A 27,693-nucleotide genomic window follows, 5' to 3' on the forward strand; every position below is an offset into this window, starting at 1 on the left:
TGGTGACTTTAAGGAATCCAAGGAATAAGATCCAGTGCCAATACGTCTCGAATGTGTCTAGCTCTCGAATGGGCTTCTTGTTGACAATAGTACCAGGAAATTTTGAAACTGCCCTAAGGGGGATATATATAATATTATTATACTCAAGATGGCTTCGGCACGTGAAACGACGCTGCCGCTCGTAGTTCTCGTGTTAAATGATTTCATAGCATAGCTTTATTACTAAGCCAACGGAAACATCAAACCACAAACTGTTTCTCGCTTTTCTCAACCTGAACGCCCTAAGCACGGAGGCCAGACTGGATCTCAGTCATGTAAGAGCCTAGACGCATATTCGCATCTGCAGCCAGCTTCTCTATAATCATCACGACCTTGTCAACCAGAATCTGGGCCGTTTCGCGGTTCATAATGTGGTCATCGGTAAATAGCTTGACATGAAGCTTGCCGCCCTGTGGATAGGACACCATGAACACCTTCCAAGGCGGCAGCCGATTAGGGTTTAAGAAGTATTGCAGCTCCGTCTCAACTCCGGCGACTTGGAAGCTTGGATTCTCATCCACGTTTTGGTGCTGAATCACGAAATCAAAGTCCTTGCTGTCTTTCCAGTTGGTGCAGTTCCTCATGATATCTTTGAAGCCGAGAGAGTCTGCTTCTCCGAGCCCGATGAATTGATCTTGAACGTAACGGAGCAGGTCTTTTGAAGTCGATGCTGTAGGTAGCTTGACGCGGACGGGGATGATGTTGACAAATGTGCCTATCATCTGCTCTATGCTATCAATGGTAGAGTTGCGACCGGAAATCAAGTGGCCGTAGACCACATCCTTGTTGCCTGTTATACAAGAGAGAAGCAAAGCCCACGCCGCACTGGCGATGCTTGAGTAGGTAGTCTTTCCAGACAGCTGCAATGGCTTTGTGTCTGCTGAAACTTGGATGCCTCTGGGTCGGGCATCTCGAAGACACGGCGCTAGAAGGTTAGGCTGGACGTGATTGAGGGTTGTGAGATCCGATCCTTCCAATAATTTCTTCCAGTACTGGGATGACTGTTGGCGTCTGGCTGACGAGTACGACAGAAACTTCGAGAAGCTTGGGCCCTCTGCGATCGGCTTGTTCTGGTATTGGGCGAAAAGCGCCTCGACGATCAAGGGTACACAAAGACCGTCGTATTGGCCGTGGGACATGCGAATGACGAGCCGAAGGCCCTGAGATTTGTGACGGAGGAGAACGAGAGCGAGAGCCGGCTGCGTGTGCGAACATGACGGAATGTCCTGTAGACAGAAACTCGTAAATGACGCCTCCAGATCTTCTTCGATCTCGACGACGCGCAGAGGTCGATCCAGTGTACGAAGGGTGACTCTCCAAAACGACCCCATGAGATTTAAGAAGCACGCACGGAGGATAGGAAGCTTCTCGATGGCCGTCTGGCAGCTCCTCTCAAAACGGTCGATATCTAGATGGTCTCCGAGATCAAGGTAGAAGTAGTTGCAGAACTGGCCGCTGCTTATTCCTTCGACGACACATTTCTCCTGGAAGCTGGTCAGGGGCAGGACATCTGCGATGTTCCGGGCATGCAGACCACTCTCGACTGTTTCGGCTTCTTCTAGTAGTTCAACTTTGACTCTGCTGTCGATAAGATTGCCGGGCACGGACTCTTTAGTAGTAGTTGTATTATTATCTGCGTCTTGTTTGCATGTGGCCAGATCTTCCAACGTCTCGTGGAGAAAGATGTCTGCTACCGCCAGTCGGATGCCGATTTTGCGTGCCTCGGCGACGACTTTCATGGCAGTGATCGAGTTACCTCCGAGTTGAAAGAAGCTATCGTCAAGTCCAATTGCCTTTTCATCTCTTTGGAGCACCCGCGCCCAGATCCCCTGCAAGTGCTTCTCTATTTCTGAAATTGGTGATCGTAAATCTATCTTTCCTTTTCCTGATGGGATTACGGACGTGTCCATTAATGCCTGGCGGTCGACTTTTCCGTTGTCATTGATGGGTAGTCTCTCCAAGACGGTTATTGATTGCGGTACCATATATGGGGGTAGGTTTGCTCGTAGCCTACTGGAGAGCTTCTCTTCAATGTTTTGCTCAACGTTCGTTCCCGGGTTTTCGTCGAGTCCTTTGGTCGCTTTGGGAGACACTGTGATGAAGCCAACGAGACGAATCTCGCCATCAGCGCCTTGTTGCAGCACCACGACCGCCTCATTTACCAAGTCGTGATCACGTAGAGTATGCTCAATCTCGCCTAGCTCAACGCGGTATCCTCTAATTTTGACCTGACCATCAATCCGCCCAAAGTATTCTAGCAAGCCGTCGGTCGGCCTTGCTCGAACATAATCACCGGTGCGATATGCCTCCATCTCTATCCCGTTGATGGTAATTTTAACGAACCGGTCGACATTGCGTTCAGGATCGGTATAACCTCTTGCTAGACCATCGCCGGTCACAACAAGCTCTCCAACTACACCCAAAGGTACGAGACGCTGTTGTGAGTCTAGTACGTAAGCCCCCGAGTTGCTAATTGACACTCCGATGGGCACTCCGTTGGGAAAAGCCTCATCCTCAGCCAGGCAATACAAAGTACTGATCACAGAGTTTTCCGTAGGCCCGTATGCGTTAATGACCTTAGCTCCTGAAGAGTTCTGTCGCATAAGCTTTTGCGCTGTGTACAGGTCCTCTCCATCGGCTCGCTCGCCTGCAACAAAGAGCGAGTCTAAGATGCTTATGGCAGAGGGCGATTGAAGCAGTGTCTGCTTGAGAAGAGCGGGGGTAAATATGGCGCTCTGAATTCCGTTAGAGGTAAAGAGATCACTCAAGCGCTCTTGCTCCAGCAGCGTCATATGATCAATGCAAACAATGGTCCCTCCATTAAGAAGAGCGCCATAGATCTCCCAAGACGAGACGTCGAACGCAGTATTCGTCAAGTGCGCCATGTTCGGGCCTGTGGGAGGTAGGTACTTGGCCATATTGCTTTGCTTGACCAGCCGGACTATACCTCGATGGGGTACCATGACGCCTTTCGGTTTACCTGTCGAGCCTGATGTAAACATTACATAGGCGAGACTCGTAGCTGAAGGTGCGTGACGCCGAGGTTTGGACTTTGTAGATGTGTTATTATTACTTTGTAGGTGCCCATTAAGAACGTCAGTAATTGCCGCAAATTTGACATTCTGGAGCTGAATTGATGGAGGCCGAGTGTTCTCGCCTACGAGAACAATGGTGTGTCCGGGTATCGACGAAAGGATAGATTCTACACGCCCCTTGGGTGTATTGACGTCGAAGGGCACGTAGGCAAGCCCGGCTTTTAGGATGCCTAAGAAGGCAACGATCGTTTGACAGCTCCGACTTGCAAACACGCCAACCAATGACTCGGACTCAAGTGAATGCGTAGACAGCCATGCAGCCAGCTTGTCGGAAAGCGTGTCCAGTTGTGAATACGTTAATTCTGCTGTAGAGTCTCGGACCGCCACCTTGGAAGAGCATTCGGCGACCTGGCTCTTGAAAATATCCGTTATGCTAGATTCCCGGGGATAGGTGGTATGGCGCGGTTCGACTAGGCCCATCTCCTCAAGCTTGCTATAATCTTCGCCGGTCAGATACGGCATGGCTGTGAGGGGAGTTTCTGGGTTTCTAAGGCCTTGCTCGAGAATATTCTGAAAGACGGAGATCATGTTGGAAATTGATTCGCGAACGAACAGATCCGTCGAGTATACGACTTCGCCTCGAAGGCCATGTTGCTCCTGGTAAATGTGAAACTCGATGTCGCACATCGAAGTAGTCTCGCCTTCTAGAATTTCGATGTCGACTCCTTCTAGTTCAAGTATCCCGAGGTCGAGCTGCGAATGGACTGCGAAGAGTAACTGGACCAGCGGGTGTCGCGATAAGTCTCGAGGCTTCTGAAGCTCAGATATGATGCTCATGAAGGGGACATCTTTGTTTTCGAGGCCTCCTGTCACTACCGACCGGACCTGGCGGATCAAGCCTTCAAACGTATCGTCGTCTTCAATCACAATGCGGAAGCACTGCATGTTGACAAAAAAGCCAATGAGGTCCTTGACTTCATATTGATCTCGATTGGCAAACGGTGTGCCAATAGTAGCATCAATTTGACCGGTTAGATAATAGTGTGTCAATCTGAACACCGTAAGAAGGATGATATATGGCGTGGCATCGTACTGGGCGCAAAGGCTTTGTAGCCTGTCATAAAGTCGCCCTTCAATCTTGAATCTTTCCGTACTTGCACGTCCCGACAAGCTTGCGGGTCGGATCTTGTCACAGAGAAGCTCAGCTGGTCGACTTGTCTCTAGTTGCTTAACCCAATACTCGAGTTGTTTACCTTTATTCTCTTGCTGCCGACGCCTTTGCCAGACGGAGTAGTCCTTGTATTGAATCGGTAGAGGATTCAACTGAGAAAGGGGATCATGACCGCGCACCGAGGCGGAGTAGCAAGCTGCCAGTTCTTTGCACAGCACATCAACGGACCAGCCATCAGATATGATGTGATGCATGACGACTGATAGGATATGCTCCTCTCGACTTAGTCGGAATACAGTCACTCTCCATCCGGGCTCTTTAGTCAGATCGAATGGTGTATTATGATCAGTCTCTAATACCTTCTCGAGGCTCCCCTCTTCTCCTGGTTGAATATCTACTATCCTTAGATCTTTCGACTTCATAGGATGTACCTCTTGAATACTGACATTATCATCGGTTGTTGCAAAGGTCGTCCGGAGGGTCTCGTGGCGAGTCTCAATGGCGAAAAGAGCTGCTTTGAGCGAATCAAGTCGAAGAGGTCCCCGTATACGCAGTGCGCGGGGCATGAGATACCAGGTCAAACCGGGATACAACTGCTCCAGGAACCACAGTTGTTGTTGAGAAAAGGATTGCTCAACGAGCCCGTCCTTTTTAACTTGAGGCATATATGCAAGTGAACCATCAGCATCTTCTAATGCCGCGGCTCGCTCTGCTAGTTGGCAGAGCCGGGGGTAGCGGAAGATGTCTGCTACAACCATTTGCAGGCCTACCTCGCGCGCCTCGACAACGACCTTCATTGCAGCGATAGAGTTACCTCCAAGTTGGAAGAAACTGTCATCTACTCCAATGGAAGCCAGGTCAACGTTCAGGACCTCGGCCCAAATAGCCCGGATTTGACGTTCCGACTCCGTGGTAGGCTGTCGCACAGGGCCCCGGAATGTATCCATTTGTCGTCTGTTTGAGAGCGCCTTGCGATCTACTTTACCATTCTCGTTGATTGGCATTTCATCTAGGATAGTTATTAGTCGGGGAACCATGTACGATGGCAAATGAGCTTGTAGCAAGTCCCGGAGTTCTCGTTGTATAGTCTCGGACATCTGTTGCTTAAGAGGCTTGCTGCTCATTGCCTGCAATCGCCGACCGGTGTGATCCGTGGGGAATCGGAACATGACACGCTTCCAATTTTCAGGCTGATAACGATGGAAGACTGCATCGAGACCGCCGCGTTGAGAGTATTGCCTCGCCCAACTGATTTCGACTCGGCATCCTGCCTCCCGAGCGACATTGAGTAAATCAACGGCCGATAACGCAGGGCAGGCCTTGGCTTGTTGACGAACATCCTGTAGCCAGTCTGCGCCATCAACTTTTGATTTCTTGTCACCGCTGACCGAATCGACAAGGTATCTTTCAAATACGGTTTTGCTATAAGGGATGTTGCCGACAGCAACGATCTCTTGGCATGGCTGACGTTTTAAGAGCTCGGTCAATGACGTCTGGTCTAGATTCATAGCCATAAAGTCCCTCCAATTATCGTTAGGAATCTTGTGGATGAGCTGGCTAGTATGCTTCCCCCGAGGCTTGGCATGGATCACTGCAGCATATCTATAGCAGCTGAGTTCGTTGGTCGCTTTCATTCTCTTGGGAAGAATCTCCACGTGCTCGATTAATTCTGGCAGTCGTTCTTTCATGGCTGTGAAGAATGCAGGCTCCACGAGGAACTCCAGTTCGATCTCTTCCATCTTGGCCATCATCCGCTTAACATCATCTGCGTGAGCATCATGTCCGAGCATGAACAAGGCTCTACTAGCTAAGAATTCTTTATATAAAGCGTGCGACCGCATATCTCCAAAGAAGATAGTCTCGACGCTACCTAGTCGCAAGACATCTTCTACCACTTTGAAGAGATATTCCTGGCTTGGGAAATATTGCGCGACTGAGTTGATAACGACTAGGTTAGGGGATATAGGCCCTTTGAGCTGGCGAAGTTCTGCAGCGGTGGCCTTAAACATGCGAACCTTCCCTGCCAATCCAGGTATGGACCGAGAAGCGTTGGCAACAAAGTCGACAGCCCGCTGAGATGGATCTAGTCCAACATAGCTCCGAAGCCCTTTACCTAGGTTAAAGAGGATCATGCCAGAGCCTGTTCCGATTTCAAGCACATCGCTAGGTGCCCGGCCGTTGAGCAAGGCGTCCATAGTTTCGTCTAGCCATTCGTTCATCTCGCCTTTGTCGATTTCAGTTCCATCATACATGGAGGTCCAGCCCACGAAATCTCTCCCGAGAGATTCGCTTTGTATGTCATTCATGGGAGCATAAGTTTCGTCGTTGAAACGGTCCTCCCATACCCCAACATGCTTAGACTCGACGATATCCCCAGTACTCTCCACAATCTTATCGCCGCTGCCTCCTTCATCCACGCGAACCGTAACGAAGCTCGCAATATGCGTTTCGTGCCCAGGATTCTCTTGTATAACAGCCACTGCGTCGTGGACAGAGGTATGCCGGCGTAAGCAGTGTTCAATTTCTCCCACTTCAATACGCTGACCACGAATCTTGGTCTGACCATCAATTCGTCCATAGAACTCGAGTTTGCCATCGCTCAGACGGTGGCGTACATAGTCTCCAGTTCGATAGGCCCGAACACTCTTTCCATCAACTGTAATAGTAATGAACCGATCTGCGTTCCGCTGAGGGTCAGTGTATCCGCGGGCTAGGCCATCTCCCGTCACAACTAGCTCGCCGATGACCCCCATAGGCACTAGACGCTGTAGATGATCCATGACGTATGCTCCCGAGTTGTCAAACGCTTGGCCGATAGGAACGCCGTTGGTGAAGCTTTCTCCATCGTGAATACAATAGGTCGTGCTAAAGGTCGTGTTCTCCGTCGGTCCATAGCCATTAATAATTTTGCCGTTCTTCATATAATTTTGTGCTGTGTGGATATCATCAGGATCGAGACGGTCCCCTCCTACCATAAGTACACGAAGTCTTCGAACAATGTGTGGACATTGGGAGAGGTACTGCTTCAGTAGAGCAGGTGTGATAAATATTGCCTGAATTGCCTCCTGTGAGAATACCCTTGATACAGCCGTGTAGTCCAAGAGTGTATCAGTATTGATGCAAATCAGAGTGCTACCATTGAGTAGGGTTGTGTATATCTCCCATGTCGAAGCATCGAAAGCGATATTTGATATATGGCCTATAATCCCATGCTCTGGAACCTGAGCAACTAGTGAATTTTCTTTCGCCAACCGTAATATGCTACGGTGTTCTATCATTACACCCTTTGGCTGGCCAGTCGACCCCGATGTGAACATAACATAGGCGAGACTGGATGGTGATGGGTGTTGGGCGATGATCTCGTGAGATTGATGATGCGGCGCTAGCGCTTCTGTGATGGGAATCAACTCAACATTATTGATGCCATCGATAGCGGGCACATCTACACCACAGAGTACTAGCTTGCAGCTGGGCACTGATTCTAGAATGGCTTGCATCCGACCTGGCGGAATCTTGATGTCGAATGGCAAATACGCCAGCCTAGCCTTAAGAATACCCAGGATGGCGATGATCGTGTGGCAAGATCGACTGGCAAATACACCAACGAGGCTTTCCTCAGCAAGCGACCTTTGCGAGAGCCATTGTGCAAGAAGATCTGATTTTTGATCTAGCTGAGCGTACGTCAGTTTGAGCTCAGGATCTTTTACAGCAACGCGCCCGGGATTAGCAAGAGCTTGTCGACGGAAGACGCTGACAACATCGGAGTCCCTAGGATACTCAGTTTGGTGGATCTTGACGAGGTCTCGATCATCCAGTGCTATGCGGTCAGCCTTCGTCAAAAGCGGTATTGAGTGAATTGCCATGTCAGGGTCAGAAAGGCACTCTTCAAGCATATGCTTGAAGATTGATAGCAAATTACTGATAGTCTCGGCGTTGTAAAGGTCTGTTGAATAGACAATGCCTCCACTGAATGCTTCGTCTTCTTGGTAAAGATGGAACTCAAGATCAAAGCGAGATGCGGGTGGAGCTGGTATCGTCTCGGCCTCCAGCCCTTCCAAAGTAAACCGGTTCAAATTCAATTGAGAGTGAACAACGAATATCATCTGTACCAAAGGGTTCCGGGATAGCTCCCTATCCTTGCCAAGCTTGGCTACGACGTTTTCGAAAGGAACATCCTGGTTCGCCATGGAGGCCGTGGCCACTTGCTGAACTTGACTGACCAGGTCTTCAAAAGAGTGGTCTTGGATCTTGATGCGGAAGCATTGCATATTGACGAAGAACCCTAACACATCACGTTGCTCCCAGCGGTCACGGTTAGCGTTTGGACAACCAATTGTCACATCTCTTTGATCAGTAAGGCGGAAATGGGTAGCCCGGAACGCGGCCAGGAGGGATATGAATGGTGTGACGTGACGTTCGCTACAGAACCTTGTAAGGGCGGAATATAGCGAGCCTTCTATCCTGATATGTTCAACGCCAGCCTCTCCAGATAGAGTGTCTGGCCTAGGCTTGTCATACAGCATTTCTGCCGGTCTGCTTGTTTGCAGCTGCGTGACCCAGTAATCAAGCTGTCTCTGGTGTTGGCTAACCTGTTGGCTATCTTCGCGTTGCCATACTGAATAATCTCGATATTGAATCGGGAGAGGATCTACTTGGGAGAGCGGATCCTTTCCGTGAAGAGCTGCCGCGTAGAAAGCCGCTATCTCAGTACGAAGAATATCAATGGACCAGCCATCAGCAATAATATGATGCATAACGATAGAAAGAACATGTTGATTTGGACTTAGCTTAAAGATGCAGACTCTCCAGCCGGGCTCTGTCTCAAGTTTGAAAGGTGTCATCTGGCGCTTTTTCAGCCTCTCCCGGAATTCATCTTCTTTGTTTGGTGACACATCAATTACTTCAAAGTTATGCTGCTCGAACGGCTTAACGGATTGTAGGTTGATGCCGTTCGCTGAGCTAAAGGTTGTTCGGAGTGTCTCATGACGGCGTTCCAGAGCCAAAAGCGCGGTACCAAGGGCATCAATCCGCAAGTTCCCCTGTAGTCTTATCGAATACAGCATGTGGTACCACGTGAGGTTGGGATGTAGCTGTTCTAGGAAATACAAACGCTCTTGGGCGAACGATTGCGGGACAGGACCAACGCATTGTGTTTTGGGTATCCCCTTTGGCACAACCTCAGCCGAAAAGTTGCATTTACCGGCAACAAGGCTCAACTGGCGATGCTCAAAAATATCGGCTGCCGCAAGCTCAATACCAATCTTTCTAGCCTGTGCTGCGACCCTCATGGCAGCGAGTGAGTCACCTCCGAGCTGGAAGAAGCTGTCGTCTAGCCCAATAGTCTCGACGTCGACGCTAAGCACCTGAGCCCATATTCTTTGCATGTGAGATTCCAATTCAGACGTTGGCTGCCTCTTCGGACCGCTCTCCGCTGTGTTCCATTTAGTAATTTCCTGAAATGAAAATGACTCGCCAATGAGACGTAAACGCTTTCGGTCCAGCTTGCCAGTGGGGGTCATGGGAAGCTCAGGTATCGAGAAGAAAATACTCGGGATCATGTAGCTGGGTAGAGATGAAGCTAATTTGTCACCCACATCCTTAGATATAGAAAGTAGCGTAGCTCCAAAATGCGACTCAGACCTCGTATCATCGTTACCGTCGATCTGGCAGAAGGCTGCTATGATGGGACCAGAATTTGATCGCTCTGGAACAAGAACTTCGGCTACAACCTGCTTCGCACCGCCAGCTTTGCAAGTGCGAACCCAGTGTTCTACTTCACTCAACTCCACTCTCTGCCCACGAATTTTGACTTGACTGTCCTTGCGACCAACAAAGGTCAAGCTACCCCCTTGATTGTAGTGAACGAGGTCTCCAGTCTTGTACAAGCGCCCGTGGCGCCCCGGTCGGTTAGCCGATCCCTTTAATAACCAAGTAGGATCCTCGATGAAAGCCTGAGCTGTCTTTGACTCATCATTCAGGTACCCTCGGCCCACGACAGGTCCCTCTAGCAATAGTTCGCCAACAAACCCTGGGGCTTGAAGGGCATTATGATTATTCGGATCTACCACCCAAGTAACAACTCCGACTCCTTTACCAATTTGGGTTGCATTCTCAATCCGAGGAATGTCTACGTTAAATATGGTAGTCGGAGTGCACTCGCTGGGCCCGTATGTATTAGAAAAGCGAACTTTTCCCCACCAAGTCTTCGCGTCGTTATCTCGTAGCGCTTCCCCGCCAAACACTAGAAGTTCGAGGCTAGGAACACTGGATGGGTCAAGGAGTTGAGCAACGGAGGGAGTAAGCTCGACAATATTGGCCCGGAAAGATTCCATACTCTGAGCAAGATTGTCTTTCCGATCTTTTTCATGCGGAACGCAAAGACAGCCACCCGCATGTAGTGTGAAGAAGACGTTGGAAATGTAAGGATCGAAACTGTACGATGCAAAGTCATACATTCTGGAACGCGGACTCATGCCGTAGATTCGGGACTGATGATGGGCCGCAGAGACGATGTTCTGGTGCGATATCATGACACCTTTGGGGTTGCCTGTGCTACCAGAGGTAAAAACCAAGTATGCGAGAGACGACGGCGGTAATGTTGGAAGAGGGTCCCCTATTGGATCGCTGAGGCTTGAAAGGTACACCGAGTCAATAGTGATCACACGTGGGCATAGCTGCAAGCTCCGTGTATTGTTGGAAATTGACGATAGGATAAGAATCGTATCCACTTGTTGAACAATGGACTGGAGTCGTGATTGTGGAAGCGAAGTATCTAGAGCGACAAACGCGCCGCCGGCCTTAAGGACTGCAAGCATGGTCACCGCCATCCACATCGACTTTTCAAAGCATAATGGAACTAGCGCTCCCGGTCCAATGCCGAGGTCAACATGTAAGTGGACAGCTAGGCGCTCCGAAAGCTGGTTCAACATGTCATATGTCAGTTCGCCGTCCCAGGCGCAGATAGCAGGGGCTGATGGCTGAAGACGAGCACGTTTCTCAACCATGGTATGCGCGCAACATTCAATCGGTAGAGGGAGGTTATGGTTCCAGCCCCATATCTCCTCCAAGTCCGTGGGTGTTAGCACCTCAATCTCGTCAAGGAGCTGACCCAGACGCGCGCGTTCAAGCTGGTGGATTACATGCTCTAGTCGACCCAGCAGTCTTTGCACCACCTCAGACTCAATAGCTGTAGAATTGAAGAAGGCCTTGACAATCTTTTTGCCTGGGTCATTCTGGTCGAGGTACACTTCAAGTGTGAGGGCATATGTGTTGAACCATTGCTCCTGGTCATCACCAAACCGCCACTCGCCTATCTCATTACGAATAGTAGTATTTTCCTGTGGCTGGACGAGAAGAAGTGTTTGGAACTTGGTTGCCTGACGGGCTTCCGGGCTTAGCTTTGCAATATGCTGCAATCCCATCTGCTCGTATGGAATCATATCTGTAGCCTGCTGCTGAACATTCTTCAGATAGTCCAACGCTGTCTGAGTACCGGAGAATCTTGTCCGTAGTGGAACCGTGGCGATGGCTGGCCCGGTCATTCTATCAATCCCGGGTACTGGTGTGCTTCTGCCAGATACGGTAACACCAAAAACTACATCATCCGAGTTTGTCATACGACCTGCCACTAGAGCCCAGGCTGCGCGAAGAATGGTAGATTCTGTAAACTCGGAGTGAATTGTGCCCGATGAAATCTGCTGTTCGACAACACCATTAGGGGAAGGTTCATCAGCAGAGGGAGGCAGCGCTGGGAATGGAGTAGAGACGGATCCTTCAAGGGCTTGTTTCCAGTAGGCCTCCATCTCTGCTCGGTCTCGACTCTGTACATAGTGGATAAAGGTCTGGAACTGAGGTCCTTGCTCCGGCTCACCTCCGTGATAGGCTCTGTTCACAAGGTCTACTATCAGGGGAATCATCCATCCGTCATAGATGGCGTGATGGACTGTCCACACAAAAGATTGAGATACGCCAGCGTCATTTTGTATGATTGCATATCGGGTGAGTGGTTCGCCCAATTGCATGACCCTTTTACGATCAGCTTGGAGATAGCGGCTAAGGTCAGATGTTACTGTCCATTCAATACCCTCGTTCAACACTACTTGCAAGAGACCTAGGCCATCCTGTTGAATAGCCCTGCTTCGCAGTACTGCGGTATTGCGGACTACCTCGAGCCAGGCTTCACGGAAGCGATTAACATCAACATCATGAGATAGGTCTACGGCAAGCTGCATGACATAATCGCCCGGACGCGTAACAGCGAGTGCAAAAAGCCCCTCTTGAAGTGGTGAGCACGGATAAATGTCTTGGATGTCCGAAGTGTCCACACGGCACTGGCTTGAGACATCAAGCCTCAAGGCAGAGATATCCGTATTTTGATCCAGTAAGGCAAATGGAGCAACGGTCTTTGCCTCCAAACTCTCTCCCTGGAGCGCTTTGGAAGACAAGGCACATAATTCGGGATGATCAAATATGTCCTTTACCAAGATCTGTATACCCGTCTTGCGAGCTTCTCCAACGATCTTCACGGCAGAAACAGAATTGCCACCCAGCTTGAAAAAGTTGTCATCTAAACCAATCTTCTGGGGGTCTAGATTGAGGATCGTGGCCCAAATGGCCTGGATCCGCTGCTGCATCGGGGTTGATGGTTTTCTTTTTTCAGCTTGTGTAGCCGTCCGCATTTCTGCTAATCGTTGGATAGAAAACATGGCCCCGATATTTCGCAGCTCTCTCCGATTTGTCTTTCCGGTCGCTGTCAGGGGTAATTCAGACAGCGCCAAGAAAATGCTAGGTACCATATAACTTGGCAGACGGTCGAGCAGCACCTTCTCAGCATCCTGCGGTACAGACAGCAGTGTGGCCTGAGTAGATCCAACCTCTATTGTGTTTTTGTCATCTCTGGCGACATGTTCTATTAAAAGGAAGGCTGCCAGCATTGGCTCACCCACGCCTCCTTGGGGCACAATCACTTCTGCCGCCAGCTGCCTTGCTTCTGGAAAGACTTCCTTTATCTGGAACTCGACTTCACCAAGCTCGACTCTCTGCCCCCGTATCTTCACTTGGACATCCTTGCGTCCAAGACACGTGAGGTTTCCATGCTCATCATATTGTACAAGATCGCCAGTCTTGTAAATCCTAGCTCGTCGACCTGGCCTCTTGGAAGAGCCTCGCGTCAAAAACTCCGGATTCTCGATAAAGAAAGCGGCAGTCTTCTCGGGGTCATCCAAGTAGCCACGGCTAACGTGCGGGCCTTCGATGAGAAGTTCGCCGACGCAGCCCACAGGAACCAGTTTGTTATGGTCGTCTGGGTCAACAACCCATGGCGTTATTCCCACACCAGGGCCAATCTGACACGCATTTTCCGGGTCTGAAGGATTGAATTTGACAGAAATTAGACTCGAACATTCGCTGGCGCCATAACCATTGCGAACCTCGATACGCTCCCACCATGGCAAGACATCTTTCACTCTTAAAGCCTCACCGCCAAAACCCATCATCTTCAGAGTAGGAACTTGCTCTGGAGATAGTGTCTCAGCGATTGAAGGTGTCAGCCACACGTGAGTAGCTTTTAAAGACGTCAGACTAGATGCGAGGTGGCTCTTTCGGTCTTGTTCGCTGGGAACGCATACGCAGCCTCCCACGGCCAAGGTGGGGAGCACGTTAATGAGGGACAGACCGAAACTATATGAGACAAAGTCATAGACCCTGGATTCCTTTGTAAGATTCAAAGGTAGGGCCTGCTGAGATACTGAGGCAACATTTCCGTTGGTAATAATAGCACCCTTTGGAGTGCCTGTGCTCCCCGAAGTAAAGATTGCGTAAGCCGCTGAAGACAGGTCGATAGTCGGATGGAAGTCGATCTCCTTGTTGTGTAGGAATAAGCTAGAGTCTACCTCCATGGTTTTTGGGATCAATCTCTTGGTCAACTCTAGCTGCGAGGGTGATGACAAAGCAAGCGTAGGCTTGACCTGATCGACGATCGCCCGAAGACGAAACTCTGGAAGCTGCGGGTCCAGCAGGATGAAAGCTCCGCCAGCCTTGAGCACACCGAGGAGAGCTACCGTAGTCCATTTCGACTTTTCGAAACACAGAGGCACAAAGACCTCCGGTCCAACTCCGCGCTCGACTAGGAGATAAGCAAGTATACTAGTCAAGCGGTTGAGCTCACCGTAGGATATTTCACCATCCCAAGCATGTATAGCAGGGGAATCGGGTTGCTCCAGAGATCTTTGCCGAATAATATCAGTGATGCAGCTCTCGGCTTCCGAAGGGACAGTGCTGTTCCACTCCCATATCTGGTCAAGATCCTGAGATGTCATAGAATGCAGGTCTGAAATGGTCTGTTGTGGGGTTGCGGAGTCAATCTGGCAGATAGCGAACTCGAGTCGTTCCAAAAGCTTCTTCACCAGCCAAGGCTTAACGACTCTAGAGTCAAATCTAGCTTTAACCACATCGTGTTCCGCGACATGGTAAATTTCAAGCACGAGAGCACACTTTACGTCAAAGGGCCTTCTATGGTTTATGACCACACCATTTCCGTTGCACTGAGATCGATCGACTAGTAAGGTCTGAAAGGAACATGCATGCCGAGCTTCGGGACAGGAATTAGCAATATCTTCCATGTTGGAGCTTGCAAAGGGAGCCATCTCCGCTGCCCGGCAGTCGACATCCTTGACAAACTCAACTAATCGTTGATTACGTCTTGTTCTAACTCGTAATGGTGCTATTGCAGTCCTCGAGCCGTCATCCGTGAGAGTGTCTACGCCAAAGACAACATCCTCTGAGCCTGTCATCCAGCTAACAACCAGAGCCCATGCAGCTCGGGTTACTGTCTGTGCTAAGACTCCATGAGAGCGAGGAAATCTGTGCTCCGCGACGTCATTAGGAGAGGAAGCTCGCACAGATAATGGCAGTGCGGGAAAGGTCGAAGATCCATAATCTCCCAGAGCTTTCTTCCAATAGCTCGTCCTACCGTTTCTAAAGTCAAGAGTCTGGGTCTCAGGGATATCAGGTTGGTAGTTGCCGTTGGAGTCTGCTTGCTCAATGTGAAGCGTCTCTCCATGAGAGTTTCTCCTATCCCCGTCCAAGCTGGCAGAGTTAGATGATGGCTCAGCTTGATGGGACATCTGATCGCCGCTATGTGCCGTCCCATTGCCGAGACTTTTATTTTTAATGACCGTCATATCGTTGCCGTCTTGCTAACGTTGGAATGGATGTTGGATGTTGTATGTTGGGGATTCTGGGTTCTGAATTAGACTGGCGTTTTGCTATAATGGTTTTTGCAATCCTTTTGACATACCTAGTGTTTTTGTGGTTACGTACCTAAGATACGAACTTGATTCGGCTCTAGATTACCTACTCGAAGTGCATTCTTGACGTATTCCACACGCTCCCGATCACTAAAGAGTGGTATTAATACCAAGCTAACAATATCCATTATGCCACTAGGAGCGTAAAAGCCGCCCCATCACCTCATCCACCCATCTTTGCCGCCGACTACATGACCTAGCGACCTGTTGTCTTAGAGTCACCCAGCCACAGACTACGATTTTCCAATCGATTCTCTTGGTACCTTGGAAGTGGAAGATTAGGTACTTTCTGCCTGAGCCGTGATAGACATGGTGATCGGCATGGCGTTACAGATCAAATTTTTCATCGGACAATTCACTTCTCAGCTTCGACCAAGAATAGATCTAGGCAGTATCGGGATTCCGTAGCGGCAAACATAATTAATTACGTTGCACGACAGGACCATCGAGTTGATAAAAGTGGAGTTCCTATAGCTATAGCTATACGAATCGTGACGGTTAGAAACTTGCTTTTGCAAAGGAGCGGTAGCAGAAAACCTTTGAACGAATATATCTAACGGTGAGGCAACAAATACTAATCACAAGTGTGATGAAATGTTAGCTAGTGCATATCGTCAACGTCTTAAAGGTAAAGTATTGTCACACGGCCGATACGTTAGGTACCTTAGGTACTTATTAAGACGTTAGATGAGGCGATGTTGATGAAATTACCTAAGGTACCTACTGATGATCTGACCTACCTAAGGTACCTAACCAATTGTGTTGAGATTGTGAGAACGAACGAGGCACTAGGTAGTAGACTAGTAAAACTACCTAATAATATAATAACGACAAGAAAAGAGAGATTTTAGGTCACCTGACATGGCTGACTAACATCACAACTATTGGTTGCGGAGCTTTTAACTACCGTAAATTAACCTAGGTAGTTAACCTATTCCGTAGTGCCTAGTATAATCCGAATTCTAGTTTTTTTTTTTTTCACTAGAAACTAGAAACCTTCAATATTGTCTGTCCCCTTTAATGGGCCGCCTCCGAGAGCTGAATCGCTCGGCGGATAATGTTGACAGCACGCGATACAGCCTCTTTGGAGCTAGCTCCTGGGACTTCGTGTCCTCCCTTATGGATGAATACAGATTTGACGTCTGACTTACACAAATTGGTAAAGTCCTTCGCTGCATCGGAAAATCGATCCTCTTCCCCCCACACGTGCGCTGTCGGGATGCTAATGGCTTCACCAACCTCTGCAGTCGTCACTAGCTGGAGGCGACCCTCCTCTAGCTGCTCAAAGTCATACGGGAGAAGAGCAGCGGACAGGAAAATGGCGCACTTGAAACCAGGGTGGTTGTATTTTTCTTTTTTTACTTGGCGCAGCATCCAGGTGCCCACAAGGGAGGCGGCCTGGCTAAAAGCGATAACTCCATCATATGGGCCATCGGTCTGCAGAAACCTATCCAAGTCGTCCACCGCTTTGCGGGTAGACTTTTCTGAAGTGTAGTCGAAGTACGTGTAAGTCTCATATCCACTCGGTAGCAAGTGCTTGATCTCTGTTCAAAATTTAGCCCTAAATCACTCGGTTGAACCTGAGCTATGGCGACACTTACCAGGATCTATCTCCCAGGGAACCACACCCTCGACGAAATCATAGGTATGGTGATCGCCTAGCTCATATCGAATAGCGGCTAGAGGCATGAGCGCGAGGATCCTGTAGTTGAAGACTAGACTTACCAGTTTGCATCTCAAATACCTATTCATGTTCGAAATATCAGCTACGGCTTCTCATTCAACATTCAATGCTTACAGACCTTTGAGTTGGTACCTCGACCGTGAAGACTGCTACTCGTTAGAAGGATTCATTGGGCAGTATTGCGGACCATACCAGAGAAAGCGCATATTTCCGAGTTTACCGAGTATCTTTAGCTTCGTTGTTGGTGAACTTGATTCGTATTGCTATGATGATATGATAGAAATAAGTAGGAACACCTACTAACGATCTACGTACAGCCGGATTTGTGGCGCTTCTATCTCAACGGCCGATCTCTTGAACATTTTGTCCGCCCGCCCAGAATGCCGTCACACCATGGCCCATACAGCCCATACAGCCCATACAGCCCATACAGCCCATACAGCCCATACAGCCCATACAGCCCATACCGCTATGGCCAGTATGGGATCTCCTCTTTGACGCCATTCCGCCACCCCAATTAATCTACCTATCTGACCTAATAGACGGCGCGGGCCGGCGGATAGCTCATGCATGCATGCAAATCGCCTAGACTCTAGTAGGGCTAGGCTTGGCTATCCTTCGATGTCTCACTCTACAACGAGAACTAGCCAGTGAATTCGACACGTTGAGTCCCTAACTTGGGTCGGAACAAGGACCCTACATCCAATCCCGATCCCCCGTTGAGCACCATGGGCACTTCCATCTGGGAATTTGGTATGGAAGATACCGATGCCTTGAGAAGAGGCTGCAAGGGGAGCTCATTCGACGTCAATGGCTGAGCAAGATGCATCCGCGTTTGAATTCAGCTGTCTTTTCTTGTCCATGAGCGCCGACTCTTCTACTTTGGGTTAGGGGAGTATGTTCTTGCATGAAATAGCGTACGGCATTGCGAGTGACGGCGGTAAAGCATGCAAGGCTAAATTACGTCGTTACTAATCTAATAATTTTGGGAACATCTAGTGCAATAACGAGATATATGTAAGCTGTGGAATAAGCTATGAATTATGTTATACGCTATGAAATGTTATGAAACATACTACGAAGTGGTCTATTCAGCGTACTGTCTTAAAAATGATATGCTCTTTCGCAACCAAATCATCGCCATAACACGCTCAAGAAACTCCAGATTCATGCTCGTACCAAAAAACTTACAATAACATCTATACAAAGATGACGGTCCGTCAGGCTCACCAGAGAGAGTCAGGGACGGCTTCAGGGGCCATGCCATCAGGCGGACTTGTTCCGTTGGCTGTCGTCGGTATGTCGTTTCGATTCCCCCAAGATTCTACATCTGCGGAGGCATTTTGGGATATGCTCGTCTCAAAGCGATGTACTTCGACCGATATCCCCATGGAGAGGATGAATATCTCCGCCTTTCACCACCCAGATCGATCACGCTTAGATTCCATGTCTATGCGTGGTGGTCACTTCATAAAGGGCAGTCTTGGAGCATTTGATGCACCGTTCTTCTCCATTGGCGCTGCCGAGGCAGAAGCTATGGACCCTAGCCAACGTTTCATGCTTGAGACGGTCTATCGAGCAATCGAGAACGCTGGTATCCCGATTGAACGAATCGCAGGCACCAAAACTTGCGTATATACGGGGTGCTTTAATAACGACTACGCCATGTTGCTACCAAAAGATCCCTTGGCACCGCCGAAATACGACACTGTAGGTACTCAGATGAGTATCTTGGCGAATCGAGTTAGCTGGTTCTTCGATCTCGCTGGGCCTAGTGCCAACATAGATACTGCGTGCTCCAGCAGTCTTTTGGCAATGGATCTGGCGTGTCAATCAATATGGAGTGGGGATTCTGAGATGGTGAGTGTTCATAGTGATCCTCGACAACCTCTAGCTATTAATTTTTCTATCAGGGTCTCGCATGCGGATGCAACGTAATTTTCAACCCAGAGTTCATGGCCACCATGGATAACCTGGGTTTCTTATCTAAAGACAGTCGGTGCTTTAGCTTTGATCATCGTGCCAATGGGTACGGTAGAGGTGAAGGCTTCGGCGTCCTTGTAATAAAGCCTTTGCAGCGTGCCCTTGATGATGGCGATACAATTCGAGCTGTTATCAGATCTTCCTCTTCCAATCAAGACGGAAAAACACCAAGTCTAACACAACCAAGCAAAGAAGCACAAGAGTCCTTGATTCGCTTCACATACAAGAAGGCGGGGCTTGATATGGGCTCAACACGATATTTCGAGGCTCACGGAACAGGTTAGTCCCGTATAATCCATTAGGTCAGACGTTCAGGGTGCTAACACTACCTTAGGAACTCCCGTAGGGGACCCTCTGGAGACAGGTGCCATTGGCAGCGTATTCCGCCATTATCGGTCTCCTGAGGAACCGCTTTATGTGTATAACCCCACCCCGTCCTACCCTGGGGCCTTCTTAGCCAAACTGACCATTCGTTAGAGGATCGGTAAAGTCCAACATTGGCCATCTAGAGGGAGCTAGTGGTGTAGCTGGTGTCATCAAAGTGATACTGGCGCTTGAAAGGGGGATAATTCCTCCCAATGCCAACTTCGAGCGACTAAATCCCAAGATTGACGCAGAGTTCTTGAACATCAAGGTAAGACACCTTGATTTAGTTCGGAACAAACGTGCCCAGCATGCTAAACAGCCCTCAGGTACCGATAGAAGCAGTTCCTTGGCCTTGCAAAGGACTACGTCGAGCGTCGGTTCAGTCCTTTGGATTTGGTGGATCCAACAGCCATGTGATCATAGAGGACGCATACAACCATCTTCTACAGCACGGTCTAAAAGGGAACCACAACACTGTCCCTGAGCCTATCCAGAGGCACCTTCACGCTTGCCAAATCGGCTTCGGCCATGTGAACGGACTCCGTGTGGAAAATGAAGCCAGTGGCACCGCAGACAGTGCCCAGCCTAACGGCAACGAGCACATGAACGAAGCGAACAGAGTTGACGCTGTCCACAATGACGATACTGTCCATCACGTCAACGGATCCAATAGAGGTAATAGAAACAATGATATGAATAACAGCTCACATCTCACAAAGGCTGGAGCAGACGCGGTACAACAATCTGAGGATCCAATAGAGACACAAGTCCTCGTATGGTCCGCAGCCGATGAGAGTGGTATCGGCCGCCTCAAGGAGAGTTGGGCGCAGTACTTTGACCACCTTTCCACCTCACAAGAGAACAATAAGACCTATCTTCGAGACTTAGCTTACACATTAGCGTATCGGAGAACACATTTCCTCTGGCGGACATTTACGGTGGCCAAGGGCCGTGACAGGATGCAAGGGCTCACTAGCCAACTATCTATTCCTATAAAAGCAGCGTCATCGCCGAGCCTCGCGTTCGTATTCACCGGGGTAATATCACAAACTTATTAGCTCCCAAGTAAATCAGCTCTTTATACTAACTTGTGGTTTCTCTAGCAAGGTGCGCAGTGGTTTGCCATGGGACGAGAGCTACTTGGTATGTACCCTGTCTTTAGGAACAGCCTGCTTGAAGCTGGTATCCATTTGAAGACGCTTGGCTGTTCTTGGGATCTCCTAGGTAAGAATGCCGGCTTCATCATCTTTAATCTTGCAACCTTGATACTGATTGCTTATCTGACAGACGAACTACAAAAGAGTGAATCCGAAAGCAATGTAAATTTCACTGAATACAGTCAATCTCTTTGCACGGCACTTCAGGTAGCCTTGGTTGACCTCCTGGAGTCTTTTGGGATTCGTCCAACCGGAGTGATTGGCCACTCTTCTGGTGAAATTGCAGCGGCGTAAGAGCTTATTGACCTTCCGGAATCTTTCCGTGAGCTAATTAGTTCGATATTAGATATACTGCAAAAGCCTTAACCCGAGAGTCAGCCTGGAGGATCGCTTACTTTCGCGGCAAGTTAGCGTCTACGCTGGGAAATAGCGACGGCAAAGGTAAATGGGGCATGTCGTCTGTTGGATTATCTAGAGAAGAAATCAGGCCGTATCTGCAAAGTGTCTCGGAAGAGCTTGGATCTACTAGGCTTGAAATTGCCTGTGTGAACAGTCCCAAGAACCTGACAATATCTGGAGACGCAGCGCATCTCGATTGCCTCCAAGCCCTCTTGGACCGCAATCGCGTGTTCGCTCGCAAACTCAAGGTCACTGTGGCCTACCATTCGTTTCAGATGAAGGAAATTTCCGAGAATTATCTTGCCTGCCTCGGTAATCTCACTAGCCAGCAACCAGACAAGTCGTCTCCAATCATGATATCCTCCGTGACTGGGTCGTTGATCGATCCCCATAATCTTTCACGGGGTGAGTATTGGGTCAAAAACATGGTGCAACCGGTTCTCTTTACAGATGCACTATCGAGGCTCTGCTCTCAGTCATCATCTAGTATCGTGAAGAAACTAGATGGCCGCCACCATCGCATGGTCTCTGTTAACCATCTCGTGGAGATTGGCCCTCACGCTGCTCTTCAGGGACCTGTGAGGGACATTCTTCGATCGATCAACCAAGAAAAAAACGTCGCTTACATTTCAATACTCCGGCGCAAGGTATCTGCCATTCACAGCACGCTCGAGGCCGCTGGCCGGCTACATTGTGCGGGCTACGCCCTTGACCTTGATCGTGTTAACCGGCCAATGGCGGCTGGTAACACATCAGCCGCCTCGCCAAAAGCACTGTCTACTCTACCTGAATATGACTTCAATCACACAAAGGAATACTGGTATGAAAGTCGGCTTAGTAGGGATAGCCGCTTTCGCCGTTTTGGTAGGCTGGATCTATTGGGTACACCGAGCCAGGACTGGAATCCTCTTCAAGCACAATGGCGGAACATTATCTCCATTGCAGAGCTACCATGGATCGAAGATCACAAGGTGAAACACCCGCGCCGGCCTGGATTGTTCTAGAGATCGCATGTACTGACTAAGGTTGTTAGATTAACGGCGCTATTTTGTACCCGGCCGCCGGTATGATAGTCAAAGCCCTAGAGGCTGCGAAACAGCTCGGCGAGTCAGAAGGCGAGGTCACAGGCTTCGTGCTGAAGAATATAAGCTTCCATTCAGCACTCAACATCCCCGCGGCGTCCCGAGGCATCGAGGTCGATACGTATCTCAAGCCAAGGAGCAAATCAGACCCCAAAGATTCACCTTTATTTGATTTCTCCATCTGCACCTTCGACGGGGACAAGTGGGTTGAAAATTGCAACGGATGCATTCAAGTCCTGTACGCCACGGGGGACGCCGACATCGATACCCGTAAGGAACAGAAGGCTTGGCATGAGAGCCACACGCAGACCTATCGAGACTGCATCCGCAAATGCAGCACCTCAGTTAACGTACGAGGCCTATACGATCTCCTCTCCCGCTGTGGGTATGGATATGGTCCTACATTCCGTCCTATAACAGAAATGTCTTATGACGAACAGGAGCAAGTAATATCAAAGGTAGATACTTTCCAGTGGTCCAGTTACGAAAAGGCTAGTATCGCACAGCACCATGTCATTCACCCAACCACATTTGATGGCATCTTTCAGACCATATTTGCCGTCTACACGAAGGGCGGTATTGAAACAATGTCTACGGCCATCCCAACATATATTGACAGACTCTGGATATCAGCTATCGGTTTGAGCCACCCTAACTCTGATTCTGTCCAGGTCCATGTCCAGACTCAATGGACGGGGCTTCGTGAAACATCTTCTAACATTACCGCATTTAACACATCGGGTGAAAAGGTCCTTATAGAGATGAAAGGGGTCAGAACGACTATTATTGCCTCCGCTGATGCATCCGAAGTCTCGGAGCAGAATGTCCAAGACAGGTGCTATAACATTCAATGGAAGCCTGACCTAGACCTAAACTCCGTTGATAGTGTCTTAGATTATTATGAGCCTACTGCTACAGAGGATAATGAGCCCGTTGCTCATTACCATGACCTACAGACCCTGCTTGCAATGACTATTAAGGACACGCATGACAGACTCAAGAGCAAATCATCGATTGCCCTTGCAAACAACTCTCATATGCACAAATATCTCAATTGGTTGGATCAGCAAGCAAAACGGCTTGAACTATACAATTCCAGTACCGATGCTCCAAGCCGGGTGCCTCGTCCTGAAAATGAAGTACTTGAACTGGCACAGAGGGTTGCCTCAGCCAGTAGGCAAGGATTTCTTTATGCCGATATTTCCCAGAGGCTAGTAGAGATCTTGGAAGGCCAAGTCGAAGTCTCGGATGTGCTATCTCGAGACTCAATCGAAGGCCTCATCTCTGAGATGGTAAGATTACCGGCCTACGTTCTCAGCTTGAGAATCTTCAAGATATTAACAGCGTACAGTGCCAATATATGAAGTGCTTCAAGAAACTCGGAAATTACATTGATGCTTATGTGCACAAGAAACCGGCAGCCAAGTTCCTCCAGTTGGGAATTGGGTCTACTACCATGGTTGATCAGCTTATGAACGTACTCGTGAATCATGAAAATGGCAGTAATAGTCCGCGTTACGGTCAATTTGACTATGCTGATGTCTCATCCTATAACTCTGACCTCCGTTCTGACGGAAGTCCGGATAGACGTCCATACCAAAGAATGCAACCCAAGGCCCTCGACATTGAACTTGATACGCAGGCCCAAGGTTTCGAGGACGGAACTTACGATGTCATTATCTGCTCCATGGTATGTTTTATACAAACCCCACGCACATATATTTGATAGGATGCTAATTATCAGATCTCCTACACCACATCAGACATGACGATGGCATTGAAGAACTGCCATAAACTACTTCGGCCGTGAGTCAGGTTCTTGTTCACGCTGTCGGGAATTGATGTTAGCTAACACCAGCCAGTGGAGGCAAGCTTATTCTGTTAGAAAACATCAAACCCGGTGCTGTCACCGCATGCTTCATATTTGGTCTTCTAGAAAGTTGGTGGTCTAGTAAGTGGCTTGTCGAATTGTCGTGATGACTCGGGCTAATAAAAACACCACCAAGGCTCGGAAGAGTACCGTCAAGACAGTCCATGCATGGATAAGAGGCAGTGGAATAAACTTCTTCTCAAGACCGGCTTCTCGGGAAGTGAGATAGAGCTAGATGATTTCAAACATCCGATCTGCCACTCATATAGCGTCATAATCTCAACGAGACTTCCGGAAACGCCTGCAACAACGGCGGCAAAGACTAGTCTCGTCATCCTCCATGGCACGGATCAGGCGCAGCAGGTTCAAGCAGATGAAATCAAGAGCGACGCCGAGGCCAAAGGCATATCAGCTCAGCTTGCGTCTCTGGACCAAGCCCGGAATATCATACTTAGTCCAGAGACGGTGGTTATCAGTTTACTAGAGCTTCATGACCCAGTATGGCTTAACATCAGTCCGGAGCTCTTTCATATCCTCAAGAAACTCCTGACCTGCTCGCCTCGACTTATTTGGGTCAATAGGGGAGGTGGCTTCCGTTCTCCAGACCCAAATCACCACATTATCGATGGCTTGCTGAGAGTCTTGCACTCAGAGCTTGCGGGAGTTACTCTTGTCTCTCTCATGCTAGAGGGGGATGGATGCATCAACAGCCACAGAAGAGAATCTATCCTACAATTAGCAAGACTGATGGTTATCTCTGAAGGGATAGACACCGAGTATATGGAGGACCAGGGGCTGCTCCATATTCCACGTCTCACCTCAGCTAACCGAATGAACACAAGACTTCATGAGCATCAAGTCTCGCATCAGAGGCGCCAGGCAACTTTTGGAGACGGTATTCCACTTCGCCTAGACATTGGCACGCCAGGCCTCCTCAACAGCCTCCATTTTATTGAGGACAACGTTGGGAGGTCTGCCGAATTGAAGCCATACGAGATTGAGATCCATGTCATGAGTGCCGGCGTCAGCTTCCGCGACGTCTTGATCGTCCAGGGCCGGTTGAACCAACGTACCGCTGGCACAGAATGCGCAGGAATTGTGACAAGATGCGGAGAGCACTGTGAAGACCTCGCCGTAGGCACACGTGTAGCTGCCGTGTGTCTCGACAGCTTCAAGAGCTTCGCTCGTGTTGATTGTCGGTCCGCCGTCCGTATCCCTAGCAGCATACCCTTTTCAATCGCCGCAGCCATCCCATTTAACTTTGCGACTTCCTGGTACTCGCTCAAAGAAGTAGCCAAGCTGTGTCCTACAGAGACTGTTCTAATCCACTCCGGCGCCGGAGCCACAGGGCAAGCTGCCATCCAAGTAGCTCTTCACCTGGGTGCCGTGGTATTCACAACCGTTAGCACCGAGAAGAAGAAGCAATTCCTCGTGGACCGCTATGGGATCCCAGCGGAACACATCTTCTCAAGCCGCGAGACAGCCTTCTGCAGCGGCATCAAACGACTTACGCGGGGTGTCGGGGCGGACGTCATCCTCAACGCCCTCTCTGGAGAGGGCTTAGTCGCATCTTGGGAGTGCATCGCCCCTTATGGTCGATTTATCGAGCTGGGAAAGAAAAACATCACTTCTCACAGTAAACTAGCAATGTCTTCCTTCGAGAAGAACGTCACGTTCAGAGCTGTCGATGTTCTTGCTATGAGCTTGGAGCGGCCGCAGGTTGTTCGCAAGGCTATGGAAGATATCTTGCCTCTTGTCGAAAGCGGCTTTCTCCAACCGGCAGAGCCTCTCCAAGTCTATGGCGTTTCTGAAATAGAAAATTCTTTCCGTACCATGCAGAGCAGAGACAATATGGGCAAGGTTGTGGTTGAGTTTAGGTCGGATGATACCGTCAATGTAAGTTGCATTCCGGGATGGCTCGAGTAATGATTGCTAATAGCTTTCAGGTGGTTCGAGACGTAAGGCCAAGCTTCCGATTCGACACCGATGCGACATACATCATCGCCGGAGGCCTTGGAGGCCTTGGTCGAAGCGTCTCGCGCTGGTTCGTCGAGCGTGGCGCCCGGCATCTCATACTCCTCTCACGATCCGGTGCCAAGTCCACCGAGGCCCAAGAACTCGTCGCCGAGCTAGCCCGTAGCGGAACTAAAGTAAAGACCCCAGCCTGTGATATTGCTGATCAAAAGGCACTTAGACTTGTGTTGGACGAGTGCCTTAGAGATATGCCTGCCGTCCGAGGTTGTATCCAGTCATCAATGGTCCTTCGAGACGGCATGTTTGAGGGTATGACTTTTGAGTCGTGGAAGGAGTCGACGCTGCCAAAGATCCAAGGGTCTTGGAACTTGCATTCCTTGCTCCCAGATGGCATGGACTTTTTTGTGCTCTTCTCCTCCATCTCCGCCATCATCGGCAACAGAGGCCAGTCCAACTACGCCGCGGGCAACACATTCAAAGACGCCCTCGCGCAGTACCGCATATCCAAGGGCGAGCGAGCTGCGTCCATTAACCTCGGCCTCTTCCTCTCGACTGGCGTCCTCAGCGGAGACAAGTCGTTGCTGGAAAAGTTCCGCGCCAGGTCCTTTTTCAACCCCATGACCGAGCCACAGCTCTTTGCGTTGCTAGACTACTACTGCAACCCGGCGGAGTCTTATGCCAACTCCTTGGATTGCCAGACCATCGTACACGACGCCGCTGCGGATCAGCCAAACACGGATGTTGCGTACTGGCTCACAAGGCCGTTGTTCCGGCAGGTTCTCACCAACATGTCAAATGGAGACGCCGGAACAGCTTCCTCGGACGTGGTAAACTTTGAGACGGCGTTCGCCGCTGCATCATCTCTCACAGAGGCGAGTGCTGCCGTGACGAAGGCACTCGTGAAGAAGTTAGCCGATACCCTTTCTCTACCAGTCGAAGAGCTCGACGCTACCCAGCCGATGCACAGCTACGGCGTGGACTCGCTCGTGGCTGTTGACCTGCGCAGCTGGTTTGCAAAGGAGCTTCAGGTCGACTTTGCCATCTTTCACATCCTAGGGAGCACTTCTATTGCAGGTGTGAGTTCTTTAGCCGCGGCAAGGAGCAAGTATCGCAAGGCGGAGTGGACGGAGTAGTGGTGGCAAAAGTAGGGGATGGAGATAGGTGTAGTGGAACATTTCGTCGTTAATTTATAAAATGACCTATAAATCCTGCTTAAGATCTGGTGATTTATATTTGAATTTACTAAGAACCATACTATCTTTTACTTTAAGGCCAATTTTTTTCGTATTCTTCGTATAAATATTACATTAGCCACCCAAATGTCAGGATTAATGCCCGGTGAGGTTAGTCATACACGAAGTGAATGTACAAGGTAGGTAGACCAAGTAATAGATTGTAATGAACTAGTAACGCCTGGCCTTCTATTCTCTGACGAGGGCGCTTCGCGCCTCTTATATATAGTAGATGGACCCCTCTGCCCCTATAGCCACCCCTGGCCCACTATACCCTGACACCAAATCCGATTGGTTATTCAGCATCAAGCAATTAATGCAAGAGAAATACAACGATCATCAAACAGTTCCAGTGCGTTTCTAGGTATAGCCTACGTTTCCATGCTAGCAACTTC

The 27,693-nt window shown here is 49.4% G+C and overlaps 3 protein-coding genes across 3 annotated transcripts; 1 reads left to right on the plus strand and 2 right to left on the minus strand.

The window, feature by feature from the left end:
• Nucleotides 1-281: 281 nt before the first annotated feature.
• F5Y00DRAFT_250252 (acetyl-CoA synthetase-like protein) lies at nucleotides 282-14,864 on the minus strand (the record flags this gene model as incomplete). Its single annotated transcript, XM_048009710.1, has 6 exons — nucleotides 282-5,435; nucleotides 5,583-10,093; nucleotides 10,340-10,404; nucleotides 11,032-12,872; nucleotides 13,038-13,120; nucleotides 13,187-14,864. The coding sequence occupies 6 exons, from the start codon at nucleotides 14,862-14,864 to the stop codon at nucleotides 282-284; spliced, it is 13,332 nt and encodes a 4,443-aa protein (XP_047870007.1).
• A 1,641-nt stretch (nucleotides 14,865-16,505) lies between these two features.
• F5Y00DRAFT_222245 (serine hydrolase-domain-containing protein) lies at nucleotides 16,506-17,655 on the minus strand. Its single transcript, XM_048005693.1, has 2 exons — nucleotides 17,553-17,655; nucleotides 16,506-17,057 (listed from the first exon to the last, which is right to left on the minus strand). Exons 1-2 carry the CDS (start codon nucleotides 17,595-17,597, stop codon nucleotides 16,569-16,571), a joined length of 534 nt encoding a protein of 177 aa, XP_047870008.1. The 5' UTR covers nucleotides 17,598-17,655; the 3' UTR covers nucleotides 16,506-16,568.
• Nucleotides 17,656-18,444: 789 nt separating this feature from the next.
• On the plus strand, nucleotides 18,445-27,199 carry F5Y00DRAFT_250253 (uncharacterized protein; the record flags this gene model as incomplete). Its single annotated transcript, XM_048009711.1, has 18 exons — nucleotides 18,445-18,532; nucleotides 18,662-18,945; nucleotides 19,149-19,497; nucleotides 19,553-19,637; nucleotides 19,696-19,852; nucleotides 20,034-20,621; nucleotides 20,688-20,727; nucleotides 21,255-21,960; nucleotides 22,033-22,111; nucleotides 22,174-22,607; nucleotides 22,704-23,373; nucleotides 23,431-23,514; nucleotides 23,589-23,912; nucleotides 23,967-24,028; nucleotides 24,085-24,173; nucleotides 24,229-24,665; nucleotides 24,963-25,988; nucleotides 26,039-27,199. 18 exons carry the CDS (start codon nucleotides 18,445-18,447, stop codon nucleotides 27,197-27,199), a joined length of 6,663 nt encoding a protein of 2,220 aa, XP_047870009.1.
• Nucleotides 27,200-27,693: the final 494 nt, after the last annotated feature.

This window comes from Daldinia vernicosa, assembly GCF_022497035.1.
Source record: "Daldinia vernicosa strain CBS 139.73 unplaced genomic scaffold F5Y00scaffold_1, whole genome shotgun sequence".
Classification (NCBI taxonomy): domain Eukaryota; kingdom Fungi; phylum Ascomycota; class Sordariomycetes; order Xylariales; family Hypoxylaceae; genus Daldinia; species Daldinia vernicosa.